At 31.5% G+C, this 19,166-nt stretch overlaps 2 protein-coding genes across 5 annotated transcripts; both read right to left on the bottom strand.

The window, feature by feature from the left end:
• Positions 1–544: 544 nt before the first annotated feature.
• LOC137806062 (DNA polymerase epsilon catalytic subunit A-like) lies at positions 545–12,588 on the bottom strand. 3 transcript variants are annotated; one of them, XM_068605986.1, is made up of 9 exons: positions 12,150–12,588; positions 11,387–11,523; positions 10,590–10,626; positions 10,398–10,506; positions 2,090–2,177; positions 1,884–1,964; positions 1,342–1,485; positions 775–904; positions 545–681 (listed from the first exon to the last, which is right to left on the bottom strand). In XM_068605986.1, exons 2-9 carry the CDS (start codon positions 11,396–11,398, stop codon positions 674–676), a joined length of 609 nt encoding a protein of 202 aa, XP_068462087.1. In that variant the 5' UTR covers positions 11,399–11,523; positions 12,150–12,588; the 3' UTR covers positions 545–673. The 3 variants fall into 3 exon arrangements, with proteins under 3 accessions (XP_068462087.1, XP_068462089.1, XP_068462088.1); XM_068605988.1 differs by lacking the exons at positions 10,398–10,506; positions 10,590–10,626; positions 11,387–11,523; positions 12,150–12,588 and adding exons at positions 4,159–4,253; positions 4,324–4,498; XM_068605987.1 differs by lacking the exons at positions 10,398–10,506; positions 10,590–10,626; positions 11,387–11,523; positions 12,150–12,588 and adding an exon at positions 4,159–4,498.
• Positions 12,589–13,721: 1,133 nt separating this feature from the next.
• Positions 13,722–18,978, bottom strand: LOC137806060 (probable uridine nucleosidase 2). Of its 2 annotated transcripts, XM_068605984.1 has the most exons (10): positions 18,875–18,978; positions 18,573–18,645; positions 18,301–18,416; positions 18,134–18,193; positions 17,475–17,660; positions 17,281–17,385; positions 17,081–17,177; positions 16,181–16,288; positions 15,970–16,105; positions 13,722–14,053 (listed from the first exon to the last, which is right to left on the bottom strand). In XM_068605984.1, the coding sequence occupies exons 2-10, from the start codon at positions 18,625–18,627 to the stop codon at positions 13,945–13,947; spliced, it is 972 nt and encodes a 323-aa protein (XP_068462085.1). In that variant the 5' UTR covers positions 18,628–18,645; positions 18,875–18,978; the 3' UTR covers positions 13,722–13,944. The 2 variants fall into 2 exon arrangements, with proteins under 2 accessions (XP_068462085.1, XP_068462084.1); XM_068605983.1 differs by lacking the exon at positions 18,875–18,978 and having other exon boundaries at positions 18,573–18,863.
• Positions 18,979–19,166: the final 188 nt, after the last annotated feature.

Raw genomic sequence — 19,166 nt, 5'->3', positions numbered from 1 at the left:
AAAAACGTATACAGTGTCACAATTTTTAAATAAACGAAATTTAACCTACATTAATTTTTAATCACGTAAATTTAACTTACATCTATACAAAATTATATAACATTAATTTTTAATCACGTAAATTTAACTTACATCTACACAAAATTATATAACGTGAAATTGACTTTCATGTTATCTACACAAAATTATATTTTAATATTATTTATTTAAAGAAACGTGTTTAGCTTACATGCTATTTATACAAAAATTATACTCTATTCTTTATAAAGAAGCCTGCATACTACCACAAAATTATATTTTATATTATTTATTTAAAAAACAAAAAAAAAATTATATTATTTATTTGAAAAAGTATAGACTTAACCTACATGTTGTCTACACAATTATTTTTATATTGTTTTTATATTATTTATTTAAATGAAGCATAGACTTAATCGTGGATATGTGGACAATGAAATAAATAAAAAAATTAGACTTTTTTAATGTGTCAACTAAGCCTTCTACTTCCTCAATTCTTCTTGTAACCAGTAACACATTAGTCATTCCATCAAACTTTACATTCGCTTCTTCTTTCTCTTGTTTCCGAAGTCCTCTAACTCAATAAGAATCTCATCATCCACCACAAGAGGGACCCGATTTGAGTCATTATGCTTTTTTGACTGCTCATTCCTGTTCATACCTCTGCATACATTAAGCATACACACCTATTTAGAATATGAAAGAATAAATTTGTTATTATCTGTGAATTAAAGAAACCAAAAAATAACAAGTTACCAGCATCAGTTTCAAATATTGCCACAGGAATAGCACACTCACTAAATGGTGTGCCCTGCAAAGGCAATAACTTTCTAAAATAACATTCTTCTAATGTTGAACCATGGAGAAACTTGTCAAAAAGTTCAGCCTGTGACAAGAAAAGTGTTTCACATTAAAAATAAATTGAGAACAGAATAACCATAAAAAACAACCTCAACATTGAACAAAATGTTTTGTTTTAAATGTGATGACAATATATAAATAAAAGTACATAGAGAATTTCATCAAAGCTGTTAGATGAACCAATTCAGAAAAAAGACACCCACGAAGTATAATTTTGTCACCAATTTCTGTTAAAAAAATCAGCCATTACGTAAAAAACATTGATTCATCCACTTTAATCAGTTTTGCTCCACAAATGTTACAACCCTTACTTATCAGTCTGGTATTAAAAACACTGACAGCTTTATCATTCTCACGCACAAACATCAGGGAGAAAATAACATTATATATCCTTGTTATTACTGGAGCATATTGCATGGCATTACAATTGAAGATGATGATCACACTTCTTTATCAATATACCTGGAAAACTTTGATTAGCTTCAATTCACCTCTGCGCTTGATCTCAAAACCTTTAAGTTCTGCAAGGGTTCCATCATCATTAAAAACAGCATATCGCTTTTTAATTAAAATTCCTTCTTCCTTGGAAGCAGGAAGGATCATTGCCTACACCAAAGCAAAGCCATTTAACTCATTTACATATAGTAAATCTTAGAATTTGAATTTAAGACTAACTTAACGCCTTAAAATTGGTTTGAGACCTAAGGGTGCCTCCCAACACTATTTTAGACTTATCTCAAGTCAAAATATGACTTGAGTTTTTCCCAATACATTCCCTCATGCCCAGAACAATTGGGTTCTATGTGCGAATAATATGATATGTGGCCCAATAATATATCTACAATAAACTCAGATGTCATCTTAGATCTTAAGTCAACACCACAAAATCTACTCATGAAGTGAGAATTGCCCCCACTTATATATACTATTTTAGTCTTATCACTGGTCAATCAATAGTAAAACTCAAAAAAACATGTAAATCATAAAATATGGCTACATTTTACCTTATATGGTCCATCCACCTCAAATTCAATAGAGCATTCACTATGAGTTGTATAAGTTTTCCTCATTGGATCTGTGAGTGTCTGTCAAAAAATTGAAAGAATGAATTAATAACAAGCAATAGCAAAGCAACTGCCCTAACTGCAAAACACTGAAGCAGAAGAATCTGCATCAAATTGTGAATTTGCTAATAAAATTACAAGCTGACCTGATATTGATCATTTGCATTATTTATTGCCACATCAACATTAAGCATAACACAAGGGTATGATATTGTAAACTTCTTCTTTGAGTCTCTGAAATCCATTAAATATGATAATCATTAATTGATTTCTATCAACAGCAATCAAAATTATTGGTAATTAGATAGAGAAAATGACAATTTGGAAGAAAAAACAGGTAAAAAAGTAGGAAGCAGCACAATATATTGCCCCTACCGGTAGTGCACACCAAATACCATCCCTGTCTAATTCAAGTGGTTTTCCTATTTTTTCTACTAGCAAGCGAGCATTCTGAATTATTTTTGCACCAGTATATGTCACTACTCCAGCCATTTACATGGAATACCATCTTGCACCCCTGTAAGATAAACATCAATGCAAGGGATGATTCAGAAGAAAAAAATAGCAAATGTAACTAATGAGCTCCAATGATGAAACTTGAAGAACATATGGAGGTCAATTTACTCACTTGCATGACATATTGATACGACCCAAATCCATAAAAAGATGACCATAAATGCCAACCTTGAAGGGTCATCTCAACAAAAAAAAGAAGATGTCATCAATAGGAGGAACGATCAAGGACCAAAGCACTTGAAGTTCTTCCTATTCGTGTTCTTGACATTGAGGCCCAAGCCCAAGAAGCCCAAGTTGGGGCCAAACCCAACCCATGAGCTCAACATCCTTCATACCTCAAAGGATTACTGGGAGCAAGGTCAAGGCTTTGGAAGATGAGCTAGTTTTTTAGTAGAACATAAAAGGAAGATGTAGATATAACGGGTGACAATATACAAAGATAAGTCGCACCTTCCATATGACATAGAAAGAAGGTGTAGGTGTAGATTTAAGAGGTGTCAAAGCAAGAAACCAAGTCACACCTCCCTTGTGACTTGGAATAGGCGCCAAATTCAAATAGAAAGATGAAAACAAAGTGCAACACAACAAGGAGGCTTAAGGAAACATCAATGGAGTTCAATGCCTTCCAAATGATGAACCAAACTCATGAACATGAGTGCCATCTCCTTACACAACAAAAAATGAATAGAAAACTAGAATTGAATGCGGAAACTAAAGGAAAAGCAAGAACAGCACATTAAACCAAATAGAATAACAACACAAGACAAATGAACCGATTAAAAAGGAAGACAACACAAAATAACCGAATAGAAATGAAGAACAAGACAAGTATAGGTGCGGAAATGGAAATGGAAGATGAAGCAAGAACTTATGTGGTTGAAGCCATGGAAGGGAAGAACACGCTACTTGGAAGGTGATTGATCCAAGATAAGTGCAAGAATGCCGCCACTTGAGACACTCACAAGATGAGACAAGATTAGGAGAACAATTCTCACAACTCACAAAATTGTGTATAGTAATTTTACTTCAAATTCAATGTGATTTTACATGAGCATGGCACCTCCATTTTTAGTGTGAGAGGACTGAAATTAAAGTGGGAAAATCAAATGAAACACATTTGAATTTGGCGTCTATTCCAAGTCACAAGGCACGTGTGACTTGGTTTCTTACTTTGGCACCTCCTAAATCTACACCTACACCTTCTTTCTATGTTACATGGAAGGTGCGACTTATCTTTGTACATTGTCACCCGTTATATCTATATCTACCCCTTCCTTTTATGTTCTACTAAAAAAACACTCAAAAGAAATTACAAAAAAAGACATCCATTGATGCTCATCTTCCAAAGCCTTGGCCTTGCTCCTAGTAATCCTTTGAGGTATGAAGGATGTTGAGCTCATAAAATTTCCACTAACCTTGGCCCCTGACAATTTTCCCTTCTAAACCTTCTCGAGACCTTTATATTCGTATCTTCTATCCCGGAAACTTGAATCAGTTAGCACAAAACAAGGACTTAGAACAACACAACAAACAAAATAAAAATGTGGAGTAGAAATTTAAAGAAATTCTCTAAGGTTAACACTCTCTATCTATGTTCCTCAGATTGTGAATATATATAAGGAGATGCATTCTGCTTCTAACTACAAATGCAAAGGTTAACTTTATTGTTCGAAATTAATCTTCAATGATCTTCACTGACCTGCGAACAGTGTCAACATAAAATGGATTTTCACGCATGCAGATTCCCGGTTCATGAACTTCAGTTACAGGTTTGTCGAGTACCCACTTATATGCATGTGGAATCCACCAAGATTTAGCAATCATACATTATTTAATCAAACACATTCAATGAAACAGCCATAACCTTCTAGCAGTATTTCTTTAAACAATCTTTCAGTCTTGATTGTTCTCAGAATCATCAACAAACTCTGATTCAATCTGTGTCTTTAAAGCATAGAAGTCACTGAAGGATTTCAAATAAAAGTGTCAATCATTTATTAATTTTCCAAAAATGTGCTCAAAAGATCTACAGAACAGGAAACATTAAGTGAAAATAAAATTACACCGTTTCTTTGCCATGAATGTTTCTCCACACCAGACCCACTTAAGCTTACGTAGGCAAGTCTTTCCAGGACGATTAAAATCACATGCAGTGCAGACTTCATGAGCAACAATTGATGGTGGTTGCAAACATGAATGAGAAGAACGGGAGGTTCATATTTATCAGAATTTCAAAATTCATGATGACAATCCTAGTAGGACATATCAAGCAGAAAACAACAACCATATCCTTAACAACAACTAAATGTTTGCCATAAAAAGCTAAGAAATTGCTGTGATAATGTGGTGAGATGCATTGCCTCTGTCAACAATAATCACAAGTGTGTAAGACCACAACAAACTCCATGCCACCAGCTGAGTATTTTTAGGTACACCAGGGACTACATGAATGCCATTTTCTCAAACTGCATATTATAGTCATCCTCTTATCTTTTACTAGTCTTATTCACATTATTTTGAAAAAACATCTAAGAAAAATAGGAGAACACTGGTGATATTTTAAAACGTACATATTCAAATTAGTCATGTAACACAGTGTAATGCAGGAACAGAAGAATTCAAACAGATAAACACGTTCTCTGTTTTGATAATTAAATTCTTCAATCTATAGTAGTGGTAAAGGCTTATTTTTAATTAGTAAAACTCCTATCCACAACAACTTATTATAAAGACAGCATAATCTCATAGTTTGATAATTAGACTCCCAGACAAAGCATTGATGGAAAACTGAGATTTTCCCCATTAATAGGTCATAGTTGACAGTTGTCAGTCCATTTCTTTATATTAGGTCTATCTCTTCATCCATTTGCATCAACAGCTTCTGAGAATTCTTATGTTTTAGTTGGTGTTGGGTACTAAACCTATTATCAGTCAGGTTCTACATTGAGACCTCATGAAATTTAGCTAAATTGGCAGCATGTGCAATTGAAGTACGACTATGCATTTTCATTAAGTGTTATGCTCTAATCCAGCCAGAAAAATACTCAAGGAATTCCAGGGTAGTGTGTTAGGAACCAAGAATTATAAAGAGAAGAAAAAAAAGGTTTTTATTGAATAGAAAGAAAAGAACAAGAAAGAGGAGAGCACTCTCTCCTTCAAGGCTTCCCCTTCACAAAGAGCTAAAGCTCAATCTACAAAAATATTGCACACTGCCCCTCCCCTCTCCTTCTTTCTTATTTATATCTAACTAGCAAATCAAATAACTAACTCATGAATATTCTAATTCTAACAAACTCCTCTATGTGTAACCTAACACAGTGTCACCTAGGTCGAGGCTAATTCAAAGTCATCAGTATAATCTTGAACTTTGCCAGTTTGCTTCACTAGTATCAAAGAAGAGGATCATCATATGCACCTAAAATCTGATACCGATTGAGATGGACAGAGAACTAAGAGTTTGGAATAATTTCCAGTGTTCAAGGATAAGCATAACAGGAATTGACAGATCGTGATAATAGAAATAAAATATTTTGTTTGTAATCTGTCCCAAAACGCCACCAACACATAAGCAGTGGACAGTTACAAAACGGACAGAGGATGACCATTACTTTGATCCCTTTATCCAATATGAATATTATGTATAAGTTTAAAATTAAAGTTAAACCCCTCCACTTCAAAGGAATAATTAAATGAGTATACCTTATGTTCAACCACAACCAAGTTTTCAGGACAAGGACCATTAGCTTGATTCTTGATCTTCCTCTTTTTGATAATGAAGATTACATAAAGAAAAATATCCATATCAATTACATACAAAGTTTAAAGCAACTAATTGTCATGAAATGATAAATTTGTTGAGTCATTCATATACATCTATTTGTTATAGTTTTTATATTATATATTTAGATCTCTTCAAAAAAAAATTGTGAACATATTTAAATTAAAAATAGTAAGATTTCCGCATAACTATAACATGATAACATGTATGGAGTGACTTGCCACTCCTCCAGTAAGTAACCATTAACAAGCTATTTTTTTTATTATGTAATCACTTAATATAATGGATGTTAATTCTATGTAACCATTAACCGTTTGAATTACAAAACTTTTCTCTTCCCTTTAGTTTACAAAAAGTAAAGAAACATTCATAACAATACTTAGAATAAACATCCATTATACTAAATTTTTTTGGAAGAGATCTAAGTATATAACATACAAATTATAACAAATAGATGTACCTTATGAATGACTCAACCAATTTGTCATTTCATGACAATTAGTTAGTTTACGTCTTGTATGTAATTGACACGGATATCTTTCTTTATGTAATCTTCATTATCAAAAAGAACATACAAACACAGAAGATGTCAAGATAATATAGATGTTAACAAAAATTAAAACAAAAAAGAGACAAAGAAAATTATCTGTAAAGAGGAAGAGCCATGTATCGACTGCAAAAAAAAATTAAACACAAAAAGTCTTGCAAGAATAGACCAATTTGAATTAAAATTAAAAGCAAAATAATATTATGCAAATTGTAAATAAGAACAACTTGATTATAGGAACATGTTAAATTTATTAAGAGTACAAAAATGTCTTTAGTATTGCAAATGATTAATTGAATTCTATTTACCTATTATCCATTTCACATGATTTCATTTCAGGTTGTGTGTGCAAGTGCAGAAATTGATCAAATATGATGTACAATCTTAACTATCTGTGAATTTTGTTTCTATTTCTAGTAATAATTTTGCAGTGTGACAATTTGAATCATATGTGGATTTTGTTTCTATTCTTAGCAATAATTTCGACATGAGCTCACAGTAAAAAAAAATATTTACTTTAGGTTTCTTTGACATGGTTCTTGCTTCAAATCATCCAATGTGAGTTACCCTTCATTTATAAAAAGTGTTTTTTTAACTGATAGGAGAGATAAATTTCACACATATATATATATATATATGATTTTATAATATAGTAAATACTACTTAAAATTCCTAATTGAAAGAAGTATTTAATTTTATAAACTTTGAACTTGAAAAACTACTTAGATGGTAAGCCATAAAGTCAGAAAATTTTGCTTATATATTTTAGTAAAAAAAAATTATTTCTTTAATTTTGATTAAGTGTCTACTATAAAGTAACAATTTTGTTTTGATTTTTATTATAAACAATAATATTAATTTAGTGATAGATTGACATGTTTTTAACAGTTAAGTTTGATGAGTTTTGACAGGTGTATTTTTTCTACATATAAGGGTGAGATCATTGATTCATATTTATTTATTATTAATAAAATAAATAATTTTTCTAATGTTTGTAAATTTTAATAAGATATTTGCATTTGAAGATGTCGTATATGCTTGGATACAATAATAGGAACTATATTACCTTACCTAGAGATTAAATCCAACAATCACGAGGGATTGACCAACATTGAATTAGAGGTAAAAAGATTAGGTTATCAATTGTTTCGTGATTATCTAAGACAAATATGGTGCTTGGTCAATATCTTTTTAATTTAGGTTATTTTCACTATGGAAGAGGGTATGGCAACAAGAATTTATTATATGTATAGTTAACTTATAATGTTATTTTTAAATTTTACAATATTTGGCTTTAAAGGTAAACGGGTGGTCAGCAACCATGTTATCAAATCTGACGAGGTTTTTCATATATATTGCATTTATATGTTAAGATCTGAGCAATATTGTTTGTTTGTGTGATGTGTAATTAGTGTGAAGACTTAAAATAAACTAAGTCATTTTTATATACACGGAGTAGAATAAGCTATATCTCAGGATTAACAACATTCATCTGAATCCTTCTCCAAATCAATTAGCATTTTATCTTTATTGCGGATATATGTTGTCTTTGTCTAAAATAATTACCTATTTATTTATCATTGAATTTTGCGTGTTAGTTATAAATATTTTTTATATATTATATTATTTTATGTAGATCCGACATTTTGGATGTTAAAAATAATTTTGAGTTGACAAATATTCATCACGAAACTTATCTGAAGTAAGTTAGTTCAAGTATTATATTTTCATATATGTTTAGGATTGTTTCAAAGGAAAAAAGTTAGTTCATATATGTATTAGAACCAATACATATATTCTAAATTCTTCTTTAAAACGATACCATATGTGAAGATATGATACATGAACTAACTTACCCCAGAGAGAATTCAGGATAAATATATGTTAGCTTAAAATTATTTTTAAGCTCCAAAATGTTAAACGTACATAAAATAATATAATATATAAGAAACCTTTATTATTAGCACATAAAATTCAATGCTAAATAAATAGATAATTATTTTGGACAAAGACAACATACCAACCGCAATAAAGATAAAAGGCTAATTGATTAGGAGAACAAGAATCAAGACAAATGTTGTTAATCTTGACATATAGCTTATGCTTAATGTATATATGAATGACTTAGTCTATCTTAAATTTTCACAATAATTACACATCACAAAACAAACAATATTACTTACATCTTAACATATAAATACAATATATATGAAAAGCCTTATTCAATTTGGTAACATGGTTGTTGACCAACCGTTTACCTATAAATTCAAATATTGTATAATTTAAAAATAACCTTTTCTTAAAGTCATAAGTTAACTAAACACTAAACTCTTGTGGTTGGCAGAGTCTCTTCATCCGCAAATGTCCGACTAATACACATTTCCTCATAATAAAAATAACCTGAATTATAAAATGACATTAACCCATGCTAGTCAATCTCTCCTAATTGTTAGATTTAATCTCTATGCAAGGTATAATTCTTATTCTCATATCCCAAGCATACACGTTATTTATATTTACAAATATTAGAAAAATAATTTATTTTATTAATAATAAATAAATATAAATCAATGAATTCATTCTCATGTAGACAAAAAAAATATACAAAATTTGTTAGTTTTGGATTGTTCAATCCTAAAGCTAAAAACGCATTCCATATCGTGCAATTCAAAAGTCAATTTTGACTTTTATAATATATATTAAATAAATAATTTTTTATATAGTTCTATTCATGGTTATCAAACTCGCAAGTCAACTTGTTGACTCGTCCGAGTAGTTGACTTGCGAGTTTGCGTGTCCGCATGCCCCCTTACCTGGTAGACTTGCTTTTTAGTAAACTCGACAGACTCAGAGTGAACTCAGTGAAATCGCAAGTCTAGTGCAAGTTCACAAGTTGAACTAGGTTTTTTTTTAACCCAAAATGGTGTTGTTCTGAATGGGGAAAATTAAATGAAATAAACTACGGGTTTCGCATTTCATTTTCGTATTTCGTTTCACTTTGCGTCTTCTATGGAGTGCAGCAATTGTGGTGATCAAACAGAACAATCACGCGGTGGTGGCAATTAGGTGATAGGGTCGTGGCTCTCGTATATAATGTTAGAGATGGATGGTGTGAAATAGTATATTTGTATGAACTTCTTTATTTGAGACTTTAAAGTTATATAATTCTCATTCAAGACTAAATGGAGTTATTTACTATTATTTTTTTTTTTAATATGAACGTAACTCTTACGAGTTTACGAGTCTACGTAGAAGCTCCCACGAGTCTACGTAGAAGCTCCCACGAGTCTACGTAGAAGCTCCCACGAGTTTGACAACCATGGTTTTATTATATTATTACTATTATTACATTATATTATTAGATTACTAGCAAAACACGATCTTTGGGATCATAATCTCTTGGTGTGCAATATATTTCAGAGGTGGTTAATCAACAAAAAAAAAAACTTTAACTAGACAATATGCTTCCTCTGTTTTCTTTTCCCTTTCCAAAGAAGCAACATGTCAAACGAAAAAGAAAAAAATGGAAACATAATTCATTTTATTCATTAATCAAATCAAATTTGCAAGCAAAATGATAGATATTTCTGAAATGTATTCATCGTCCACTCACTCGTCTTTGTATGGTTGAATTTCACCTTCAGGGTAATCTCCAAATGGAAACATGTCAATAACAGAAATTGATGGTGGATCCATCTGTTCTAAAAGTTCTTTCTCTTTTCCTGATCACCCAAAAAACAATCAGAAATTAAAAAAAAATCACCATCAAAAGAACAAGCATAAATGGCAGAAGTCAAGTCCTCACTTGTTTGTAGCTTTCTTCTTTTTCTTCTTTGAAACTTCTGTCATAAGAGAAAATGATTCAACATTAACAACAAATATCATAACATATCAATTATAAAATAATTCAAAAGTAAAGCATCACCATAATGGCATCACCAAGCAAATTTATGTTCCTCACTAGTGAAGTGATGAAGTTGGATGATATGGAATCTATGTTTTCATGTGTGTTGATCATTAAGTCATCATCCTTCAAGAAGTTAACATATTGATTTTGTTGAAACAATGTGTGACAACATCAAATCCAATCCAGTTAATTCGCTAATTCGCTTGAAAACTCATTTGTGCAAATCATGTAGGCTCATGATTTTGAAGACAAGTGTACACAAGAATGGTATTTAGGTAGCTTGACTAGTATATTTAGTTAAAATTTTATTTAGGTATTTGTTTTTCAAACTCTTTCAATCAAATCAAGTTTTACGACATTCGAGAGACAATATTTTAGTTGGCCCGGGGAAAATAAGTTAAAGTAGGATTGAAATAACTATGTTTTACATTTTCTTTCTGTGTTGTACTCGTGTACATCACAATATTACAATTGAGAAACAAAGCTTCTAATTGTCATTTGACAAAAATGGTATATTTAAGAAAAAAAATTACTTCAGGTTAGAATGTGTGAAATAAATCCTGCTGCAGGAGACAAAGGTAATCACCTTTTACATGCAATAAAATTGAATTCACCTTTTACTCACAGGTTATAAACAGGACTGTGGCAATTAAAAAATATTTATATTAGGTGAATTCATTTTGCATAATTACTACCTTTACTGTCATCTCCTTCTTTTAGAGATGGTGAAGAAAAGTCACAAATTCCTTCTACATGACTTGGAAGCTCTGCCGTTGCATTTTCTTCAAGCAAGTTCTTCAATTGAGAATTTCCCTCCACCATGAAAGAAAACCTGCATGCTCAATAAAATTAGAATGGTCAGTTCTACAAAACACCCCAAATTGGAATGGTCTCTCTTTTCCAGTAAACTCAATGTCAAAATCTAGGATATATCAAAAGTCAACAATTCATAAATTCAAGGTACAACAAAGAGAGACAAGTTACAAAGTATAGAAGGAAATGACTAAATTGAATCCAAGAAACCATTATAAATTTTACTAAACTCTGAGGGAAGTCGCAGATGAAATTCCGCTAACGAAATGCCCCCTGCTCGTGATTGGTAATTAGTATATTAAAATTATAATAGATAAATTTAACCAACCATGATAATTACAAACGGTAGATAGTAAATCAAATCAAAATAGCAAATGAACAAAACGACCATAATGTTTATGGTTTACATCAAACTAAACGCAGGGTACAAACACGCCAGAAGAAATTCCAAAATTCAGCACATACAAAACATCTCCGGAAATAGCCATAACTATGACCACGACGACTACGACGAACCAATTATAACAGAAATTGAAGCATGTAAAATTAAGCACAAAACATCCCAAGAAAATTAGATTCAAAATTGCAGAGTGATAGATCAGTGCTTTTAGGAGACACATAGTAGAAAACGAAACAAAATATTACCCAAGTTATGGTTTAGGATTAGGGTTTATGGTTATGATTTAGGGTTTGAGCTTCTGGGTTTGGTGTTTATGGTGTGGGGTTTGGTGTTTAAGTTAGGGTTAGGGTTTAGGGGTTAGAGATTGGGACCCACTCTGGGACCGGGAATGGCTTGGGTAACGGAGCCGGTGAACTCAACGAGGTCCAAAGCCTTCTCCTGAATCCATGGCAGCTCCTCCTCCACTTCCACTTCCACTTCCACTTCCTTCTCTTTCTCTTTCTCTTTCTCTTGCTTCGTAGCGTTGTTGAAGGAGTTTGGCGTGGCTAAGCATGTTGTTGAAAACGGTGTGCGTCGTGGAAAGAGAAGAGTGAAAGTTGTGCATTTGGTTGAGTGAAAAGGAAATGGCGAGTGTTTTCTGGGAGGAAGAAACTGAGAAGCAATAGAACTACACTGAGAAGAAGTAAAAGTAAAAGCCATTGGCTCCTCTTTTTAGGTTTAATTCTATTTTCCTCATTTTCATTCCTTCATTCTATTTTAAATTATTATTTCTTATCTAAAAACATATCAAATCGTAATGCTAATTAAATATGAGTAATTAAATATTTCTTATTTCTATCTTATTTTATATTAGTTTTTAAATTAAAAGTTAACTAATAATATTAAGGAGTCAAAATATTATTATTTTTATGTCAATTATTTAGAATTAATAGATTAAATATTATACTATCCATTAAAAATATCCAAACGGTAAAATGACGTTTTTATTCCATTTTATCTTATTATATTCCAATTCATTTTGTTTTATTTCATTGCATCCCATTATATTCTAAACCAATCTCATTTCATTAAGAACCACCCATCCAAGAATATAATTAGTGTGATGAAGATTAAACTATTTTTTTTATAATAAAACCATTTGGTACTCTTGATATTAAAACTTGATTTTCTTCATACTAAAACTTAGATTTCCTTTAAATTCAAATTGTCTGTGTTTCTTTCATTTCCATGAACTTGCATTTTAGAATTTCACATTTTTTCCTAAAAGACTTGATTTAAACGTGTTTAAAAACACATTAAAAATATGTCATATTCAAAACACGACATCTATAATGATTACTTTGTAAGTTATATTCGAAACAAGAAAAATTACATTTAGATAGAAATTTGATCTACTTTTTAAATGAATTACTATTTTCTGGTTTAGTTTGAGACATTTTGATCAACTTTAAAAAATTAAAAACATTTCCAATATAAAATATTAAAAATAAAATCTATTTTAAATTTAGTTTTTGTTAATGAAATTAATTTCTAATTTTAGAAACAATATTTTGATATATAAATTATATGAAATATGTATATGTTTTAACAAAATAATATTATTTTTAATTTTTTAAATACAATGATTATTTTATAAAAAAATGTCAACTCATAGTTTAAGAATTAGTTAACCAAAATACTTTTTAAAATGAATTAGTTTGAGTTAAGGTGATTTAAATAATTTATATATCAAAACTAAACATGTTAAGAGGAATTATTTTAGAAAGATAATGTCAAAATGTGGCATCAATGGATTGAGAGAATTAGGGCACATAACCTTAGGTTTTCAAAGTAGCTTTCTTAAAATAATATAAGTTTATTTCATTCTTGTAATCAAGACCCTTAAATAGCATCTCACAATGAAGCAATAGAACTTTTTTCACACTGAAATTGAAATGAAATGCAAAGTAGAGCTAAAGAGCTTTAAAACACAAATATAAGAAGCATTATTTGATAGATAGAGAGGAGTTGGCACTGGTATTTGAATGCTTGATGGCTACTTCAAGAGTCCAAAAGGCGATCCATGACCAGTTTCATAACTCTAGGAGCATCAACTGTAACAGCTACCTTTACGGTTGGCTTATTGGACCATTCATGGATTTCACCAAACCTGAAAACCAATGGAACACAAATGCAAAAGTTGACTATGAGTTTGTAGCACATACATGGTGAAGAACAAAATGAAATTCACAAAAGAGGATTATGTCTAACTCCATTTCATTGGTCTTTTCATTGTTGGAAGCCTTTAATGAAAAAGACCCACTACTTGGTCCTCCAAACCAAAGGTTTCTTATGTTTGTCACTAAATTATTCCCTAAAATTCATCCTAGTGGAGACTGAATTGGTGACACAAAGTACTGATATGGTGACAGCTTAATCTTTGGATGATCAAGTAAAGGGTTCATCAAAAGAATTAGCAGATAAAGGAAAAGGAAGAGAGAAGAGAAAAGGTGAATTTCTTTCTTCCCTTTCACTAAAAAGGAGATGTCTATTAATTGAAAGGTGAGTTAATAGTACAGATGATCTATTAATAGTATAAACATGCATATTGATATGGCAAGTATAAGGGTCATTATAGATAACTACTTAATCTTATAAACCTTTTTAATAAATATAATTTTCAAGCAATCCTCAACAAAGCTATGTCCTACATGAAACAAATCAAAGAAAAATAGATTATATGGGAAAATAAATCTTGACTGATGATACTTTGGACGAGATTTACACCATTTGGGACCAACAAGTTGTACTGGTCTAGTCTTAGATAATGCTCATGTTTTTTAATGTTTACAATAAATATTCTTATAGGAGTACACATTGTAAAAATTTTCAAACAGTTAAGGGAGATTAGTGTAATGTATGAGGAGTATTAGTATAATGCATTGAAAATAATTAAGGGGCTTTCTGTAGATCTCTAAAATGGAGGGATAAGTGAGACGTGTAATATACTCTAAAAGTTTTTGTACATCAAAAGGATAGTATAAAAAGTGCATAAATCTAACAAATTAGAAACAAAAATTCAAATCTTAATACTCTAAGGTCCAAAACCCTCGGGATTAATGGTTTTGAATGCTGTTATGAAGATTAACAAACTATTGAAGATGCATTGTTTTGATGTCACAGAGATGATGTTTTTTTGGCTTGGTCTTGTGAGTTTATGTTAAGCTTTGAAGTGCAGATCCTTAGCTTGAAAGGAGAAGGATCAAGAGTAAATTGATCAATAAAAGATAAGAAATATTAGAACAAAGGCTTACAACATGAGAAGACTGAAGAGTTCTACTCGAAACTAAGAATACAAGCTCAAAAGGAAATGCTAAGAGCTCAAGAATCCTGATGAAAGATGAGAAGAGAACATATAATAGAAAAATTCATTTCTGCACTATTTTGATGTTAAAGAAATCTAATACTACCTTAACAAACTATTTTGCATGATTTAAGTGTTAGAACTCTTAGAAATGTGTTTATGTCTAACTCCATTCTATAAAACCAATTTATAATTACATCTTCCACTTATATATTATAATTTGATCTTATTTTTAGTCGATTTTGGATCTCCAACACACCTCCACACATACTGAAGAATGAACATCTCAAGCGTGATATTAGATATTTATGGGTGGCCTAATAGGAAACCAATAACAGTGACATAATAGCCCAAAGAACATGACTACGATAGACTCTTATGGCTTTGATATCATCTTAGTAAATAGGTAAGTCTAACTCAACTTCACAAAATTGGTTTGTAAAGTGAGGATTGCAAAACACAATATATATTATAATTTGACTTTATTCTGTCATCTCCAGCTTCTAATGGTGTGGATAACTTAAATTATACTTTTTTCCTTAATAAAAAGGTGTGCAAAAGCACCACTATGCAAGTCTAAGATCTTAACTAGGTCAGCATCTTAGCCCGTATCAATCATTTGTAGCACACTAAGAAACCCATATAAAGAAATAACGAAACAAAACATGTGAAAATTAGACTTAATTCTATAGGAACTTGCTCCATTTGCCAGTGATTTCTACCTTTTTTGTTTGTTGTAGAGTAATGTCAGTCCCCTTGTAATGCCACTCGTTTGGACTCTGACAATACCCTCTATACAAGTTACAAGTGAAGGATCAACAGCAGCAAGAACCACAGTTGGATCATGAAGGTAAACCCCTGAATACAAAGTAAGAGTAATTAGTAACTTAGATTATTAGATCTCTACCAATTCTGCAATGCACTAAGACAAACCTTTGGTATTGTATGACTCCTGATGGTAAGAGAAATATACATCTAAGATTTTGTGCAGGTATTGAGCAAATTTTCCATTCGAACTTGCCAAAATTTCTCGATCAGAACCTAGTCATTTTTGTTTTTTAGATGAGTAAACCAGAACAGTGGTGAGTCTGCTGCCAGTGAAAGTTAAATGACATACACATAATTAAAACAGAACCATGCTGATGTTGTTTAACCTATGTTAACTTCTAATCAATACTAAAAAAGTGTAAAACACACAACAGCAAATTTCAGAGTAGGTTTCATAAAACCAAGGTTTCCAAATATTATAGATGAATATCATTCATGAACCTTCATCAAACAGTTTAAACCTTTGTAAGAGTTGGCCATTGATGACTATCAAAGGAGAAAAAGTGGTTCTTGAAATTGGTCACAGTTTTTGGATTGTCATAAGAACCTTAGGAGAACCACACCATGAAACCTAGCTATCATAGTTAAAGAGCACAAGGCCTTTTAAACCCCATACTAGAATCTCATACTTCAAATGTAGGACTCCCTCCCATGCCGGGGTAAACACAACATGCTTCAATAGAAAAAAAAACCCTTATCTTCCAAAAAAATAATTGGGGTTACATAGACAGTAAATGTACTACACACAGTAATCTATTTCACTACTTTTCCAGCAACATTTCTATGGGTTAGGCTCAGCTGAACTTTATATAAGGAAACTTATAATAAACTAAAAATATTCCTACAAAATGTTGCTAGATCAACTGTGCGTGAAGAAAGATCAAATAAAATTACTATAAGTTGAAGAAATAGTAAACTAAACAAGATTTAAAAACGGAAAAGTTGGATAATATGACTACATAAGTATAGCAAACAGGAGTGCAAGGAAATTAGTGAAAGGGGTACTTGTCAGTATAACTTGATGGGTAACATTTATCCCCAGTGCAAGTATATCTGCCCCACTGGTAAATACAACGTCTGCAGCATCTGGATCACCAAATATCTAGAATCAAATCCAACCAATGAGTTAGGCAGATTGAGTTGTGAATGGTATAATATTTTTATGGAAGTTATTAAGAATTTGAATACAGGATGGAAATACTGACATTTGCTTCAGCAGCTGGATTCACATTGCCATTTACTGCGAAAGCCCCCCCAAGAATAACAATCTGCCCAATGTTCTTCACAAACTCTGGATCAAGCTCTATAGCCTGCAAAAATATAATATTGTCATGAAATGGAACACAGAATGAAGAGTAACATGAAAATGCCTTACTGAGAAATTGTAGACATATCATACCAAAGCAATATTTGTGAGCGGGCCCAGTGCCACCACAGTGACTTTCCCAGGATTAAGTTTTGCTTGACGAACCAAAAAAGAAGCAGCTGATTCTTCAATGGGCTTCCCCTTTGGGGGAGGAAAATTTTGGTTGCCAAGTCCATCTGCACCGTGGACAAAATCTGCTATACGAAGTTTTGTTCCTTTCTGCACAAAGAGACAAGGATGACAATAATTAGCAGAATCAAATGCAACAAAATACTGCAGAAGCAGAACTTTAAATTTCCTACTGCTAACTCGATTCAACTTTTTCAGTGAGGTGCTCAAATACAATGCATTCTAAAAGAGAGAAAAAAAAAAACAGATTTCAAAAGACAGCCAAAATAGTCTATTTATCTGCAGTATGAAAATTGATAAAAGTTTGGCGTTCATTCAGGTTGAAATGAGAAAAAAGAACAGCTTGTTGACTGTAAACAATTACTAATACGCATTTGTTCTTCACTGAAAACTTCAAGTGTGCTGACAATATAATACAAATAGTATAAAGTACCCAAATTATATGATTCAATCAAAGGTCAAATATACTTATTAGTTCTAAATGTTCATATAACATTCACAGCAATTCCCAAAACAAAAACGAAAAAGTAAAGGCGATAAAGATCGAAGTATGATCCACATACAGTTAATGTCAGATGTGTTCCTTCTGCCACTGGAATATCTGTTCTTCCAGCAACCTCCAACTGCATATGCAAGTAAAGAAGGAGGCTTTTACCATTAATAAGTAAAGGGTCAACTTCATTCACCATAGAAAACAAACCCTTTTGGAAAACAGTCCCAAAATTCTTACCAAATGCAAGGCATTTCTGGTTGCCAGAGTGGTGTAAACATTTCCATAGATGGTTGTGAGTCCAATAACTTCAATCTCTGGTGATTGTAGAGCAACAAATATTGCCATGGCATCATCTACAGAAACCAGTGGCAATTCTCAGAGAAACAAGGAATTGATAAAAGAAAACAGTAAAAGTTTGTTCTGAGATCAGAAGTAGAGAAGCTGAAACTTACAACTTCAAATTGATTTGGATTAGCAAAAGAAATAGCAAAGTTAAAAAATTACGTTACCAATGCCAGGGTCGGTATCGATTATGATCTTCTTTGGTTCGGTATCGGCTGCCATATCTTGCAGAACTAATGACTTTACTTGTTTGAGAAGCAGATCAGAATCAGAATCGGAATTGGAATTGATGTTGTTATCTCTTATTGGAGTGGAGAATACAAAGATAAATATACCATTGTTTATTCATTCCCATGAATTATTTATTTGAAAGCAATTCACATGTAATGGTCTCATAAACTTATTATAATATTGTACACTGCAATGAGCAATCAACACCAATATTTAAAATCAAAATCAAGAGATTAACCTTTGGATCATGTTTTGTAGTGAAAATCTGAGGTAGTGAGGGAAAAGCACTTTGCCCTTTCTACTTCTCAAACTGCAAACTCATCTGGTTATGTCCAACCAAAATGAATCTTGCAAAAGATTTGAACTAAAATAGATTATTAATAAAGTATTATAAAATTTATATTGTTTAAATTGAATCAAATTTTCTAAGTGGAGATGTTGAAATAAAAAATCAATTATTAATTCTCCTTGTTCATGTGATTTTGTAGTAGACAATTTTCTGTAGGCACATGATACTTTTACGATATTCA

This window comes from Phaseolus vulgaris, chromosome 3, assembly GCF_000499845.2.
Source record: "Phaseolus vulgaris cultivar G19833 chromosome 3, P. vulgaris v2.0, whole genome shotgun sequence".
In the NCBI taxonomy this organism is placed as follows: domain Eukaryota; kingdom Viridiplantae; phylum Streptophyta; class Magnoliopsida; order Fabales; family Fabaceae; genus Phaseolus; species Phaseolus vulgaris.
This window is presented reverse-complemented; position numbering and strand designations above follow the sequence as displayed.

Coding starts and splice junctions, on each gene's coding strand:
- LOC137806060 (XM_068605984.1), bottom strand. CDS start 18,627: ATGGCAGCCGATACCGAACCAAAGAAGATCATAATCGATACCGACCCT. Junction 18,194..18,300: donor CCAGAAATGCCTTGCATTTG/GTAAGAATTTTG, acceptor TTGCATATGCAG/TTGGAGGTTGCTGGAAGAAC. Junction 16,289..17,080: donor CCATCAAGTTATACTGACAA/GTACCCCTTTCA, acceptor AAAAATGACTAG/GTTCTGATCGAGAAATTTTG.
- LOC137806062 (XM_068605986.1), bottom strand. Junction 1,965..2,089: donor ATGCAAATGATCAATATCAG/GTCAGCTTGTAA, acceptor ATTTTTTGACAG/ACACTCACAGATCCAATGAG. Junction 1,486..1,883: donor AGGTGGATGGACCATATAAG/GTAAAATGTAGC, acceptor GCTTTGGTGTAG/GCAATGATCCTTCCTGCTTC.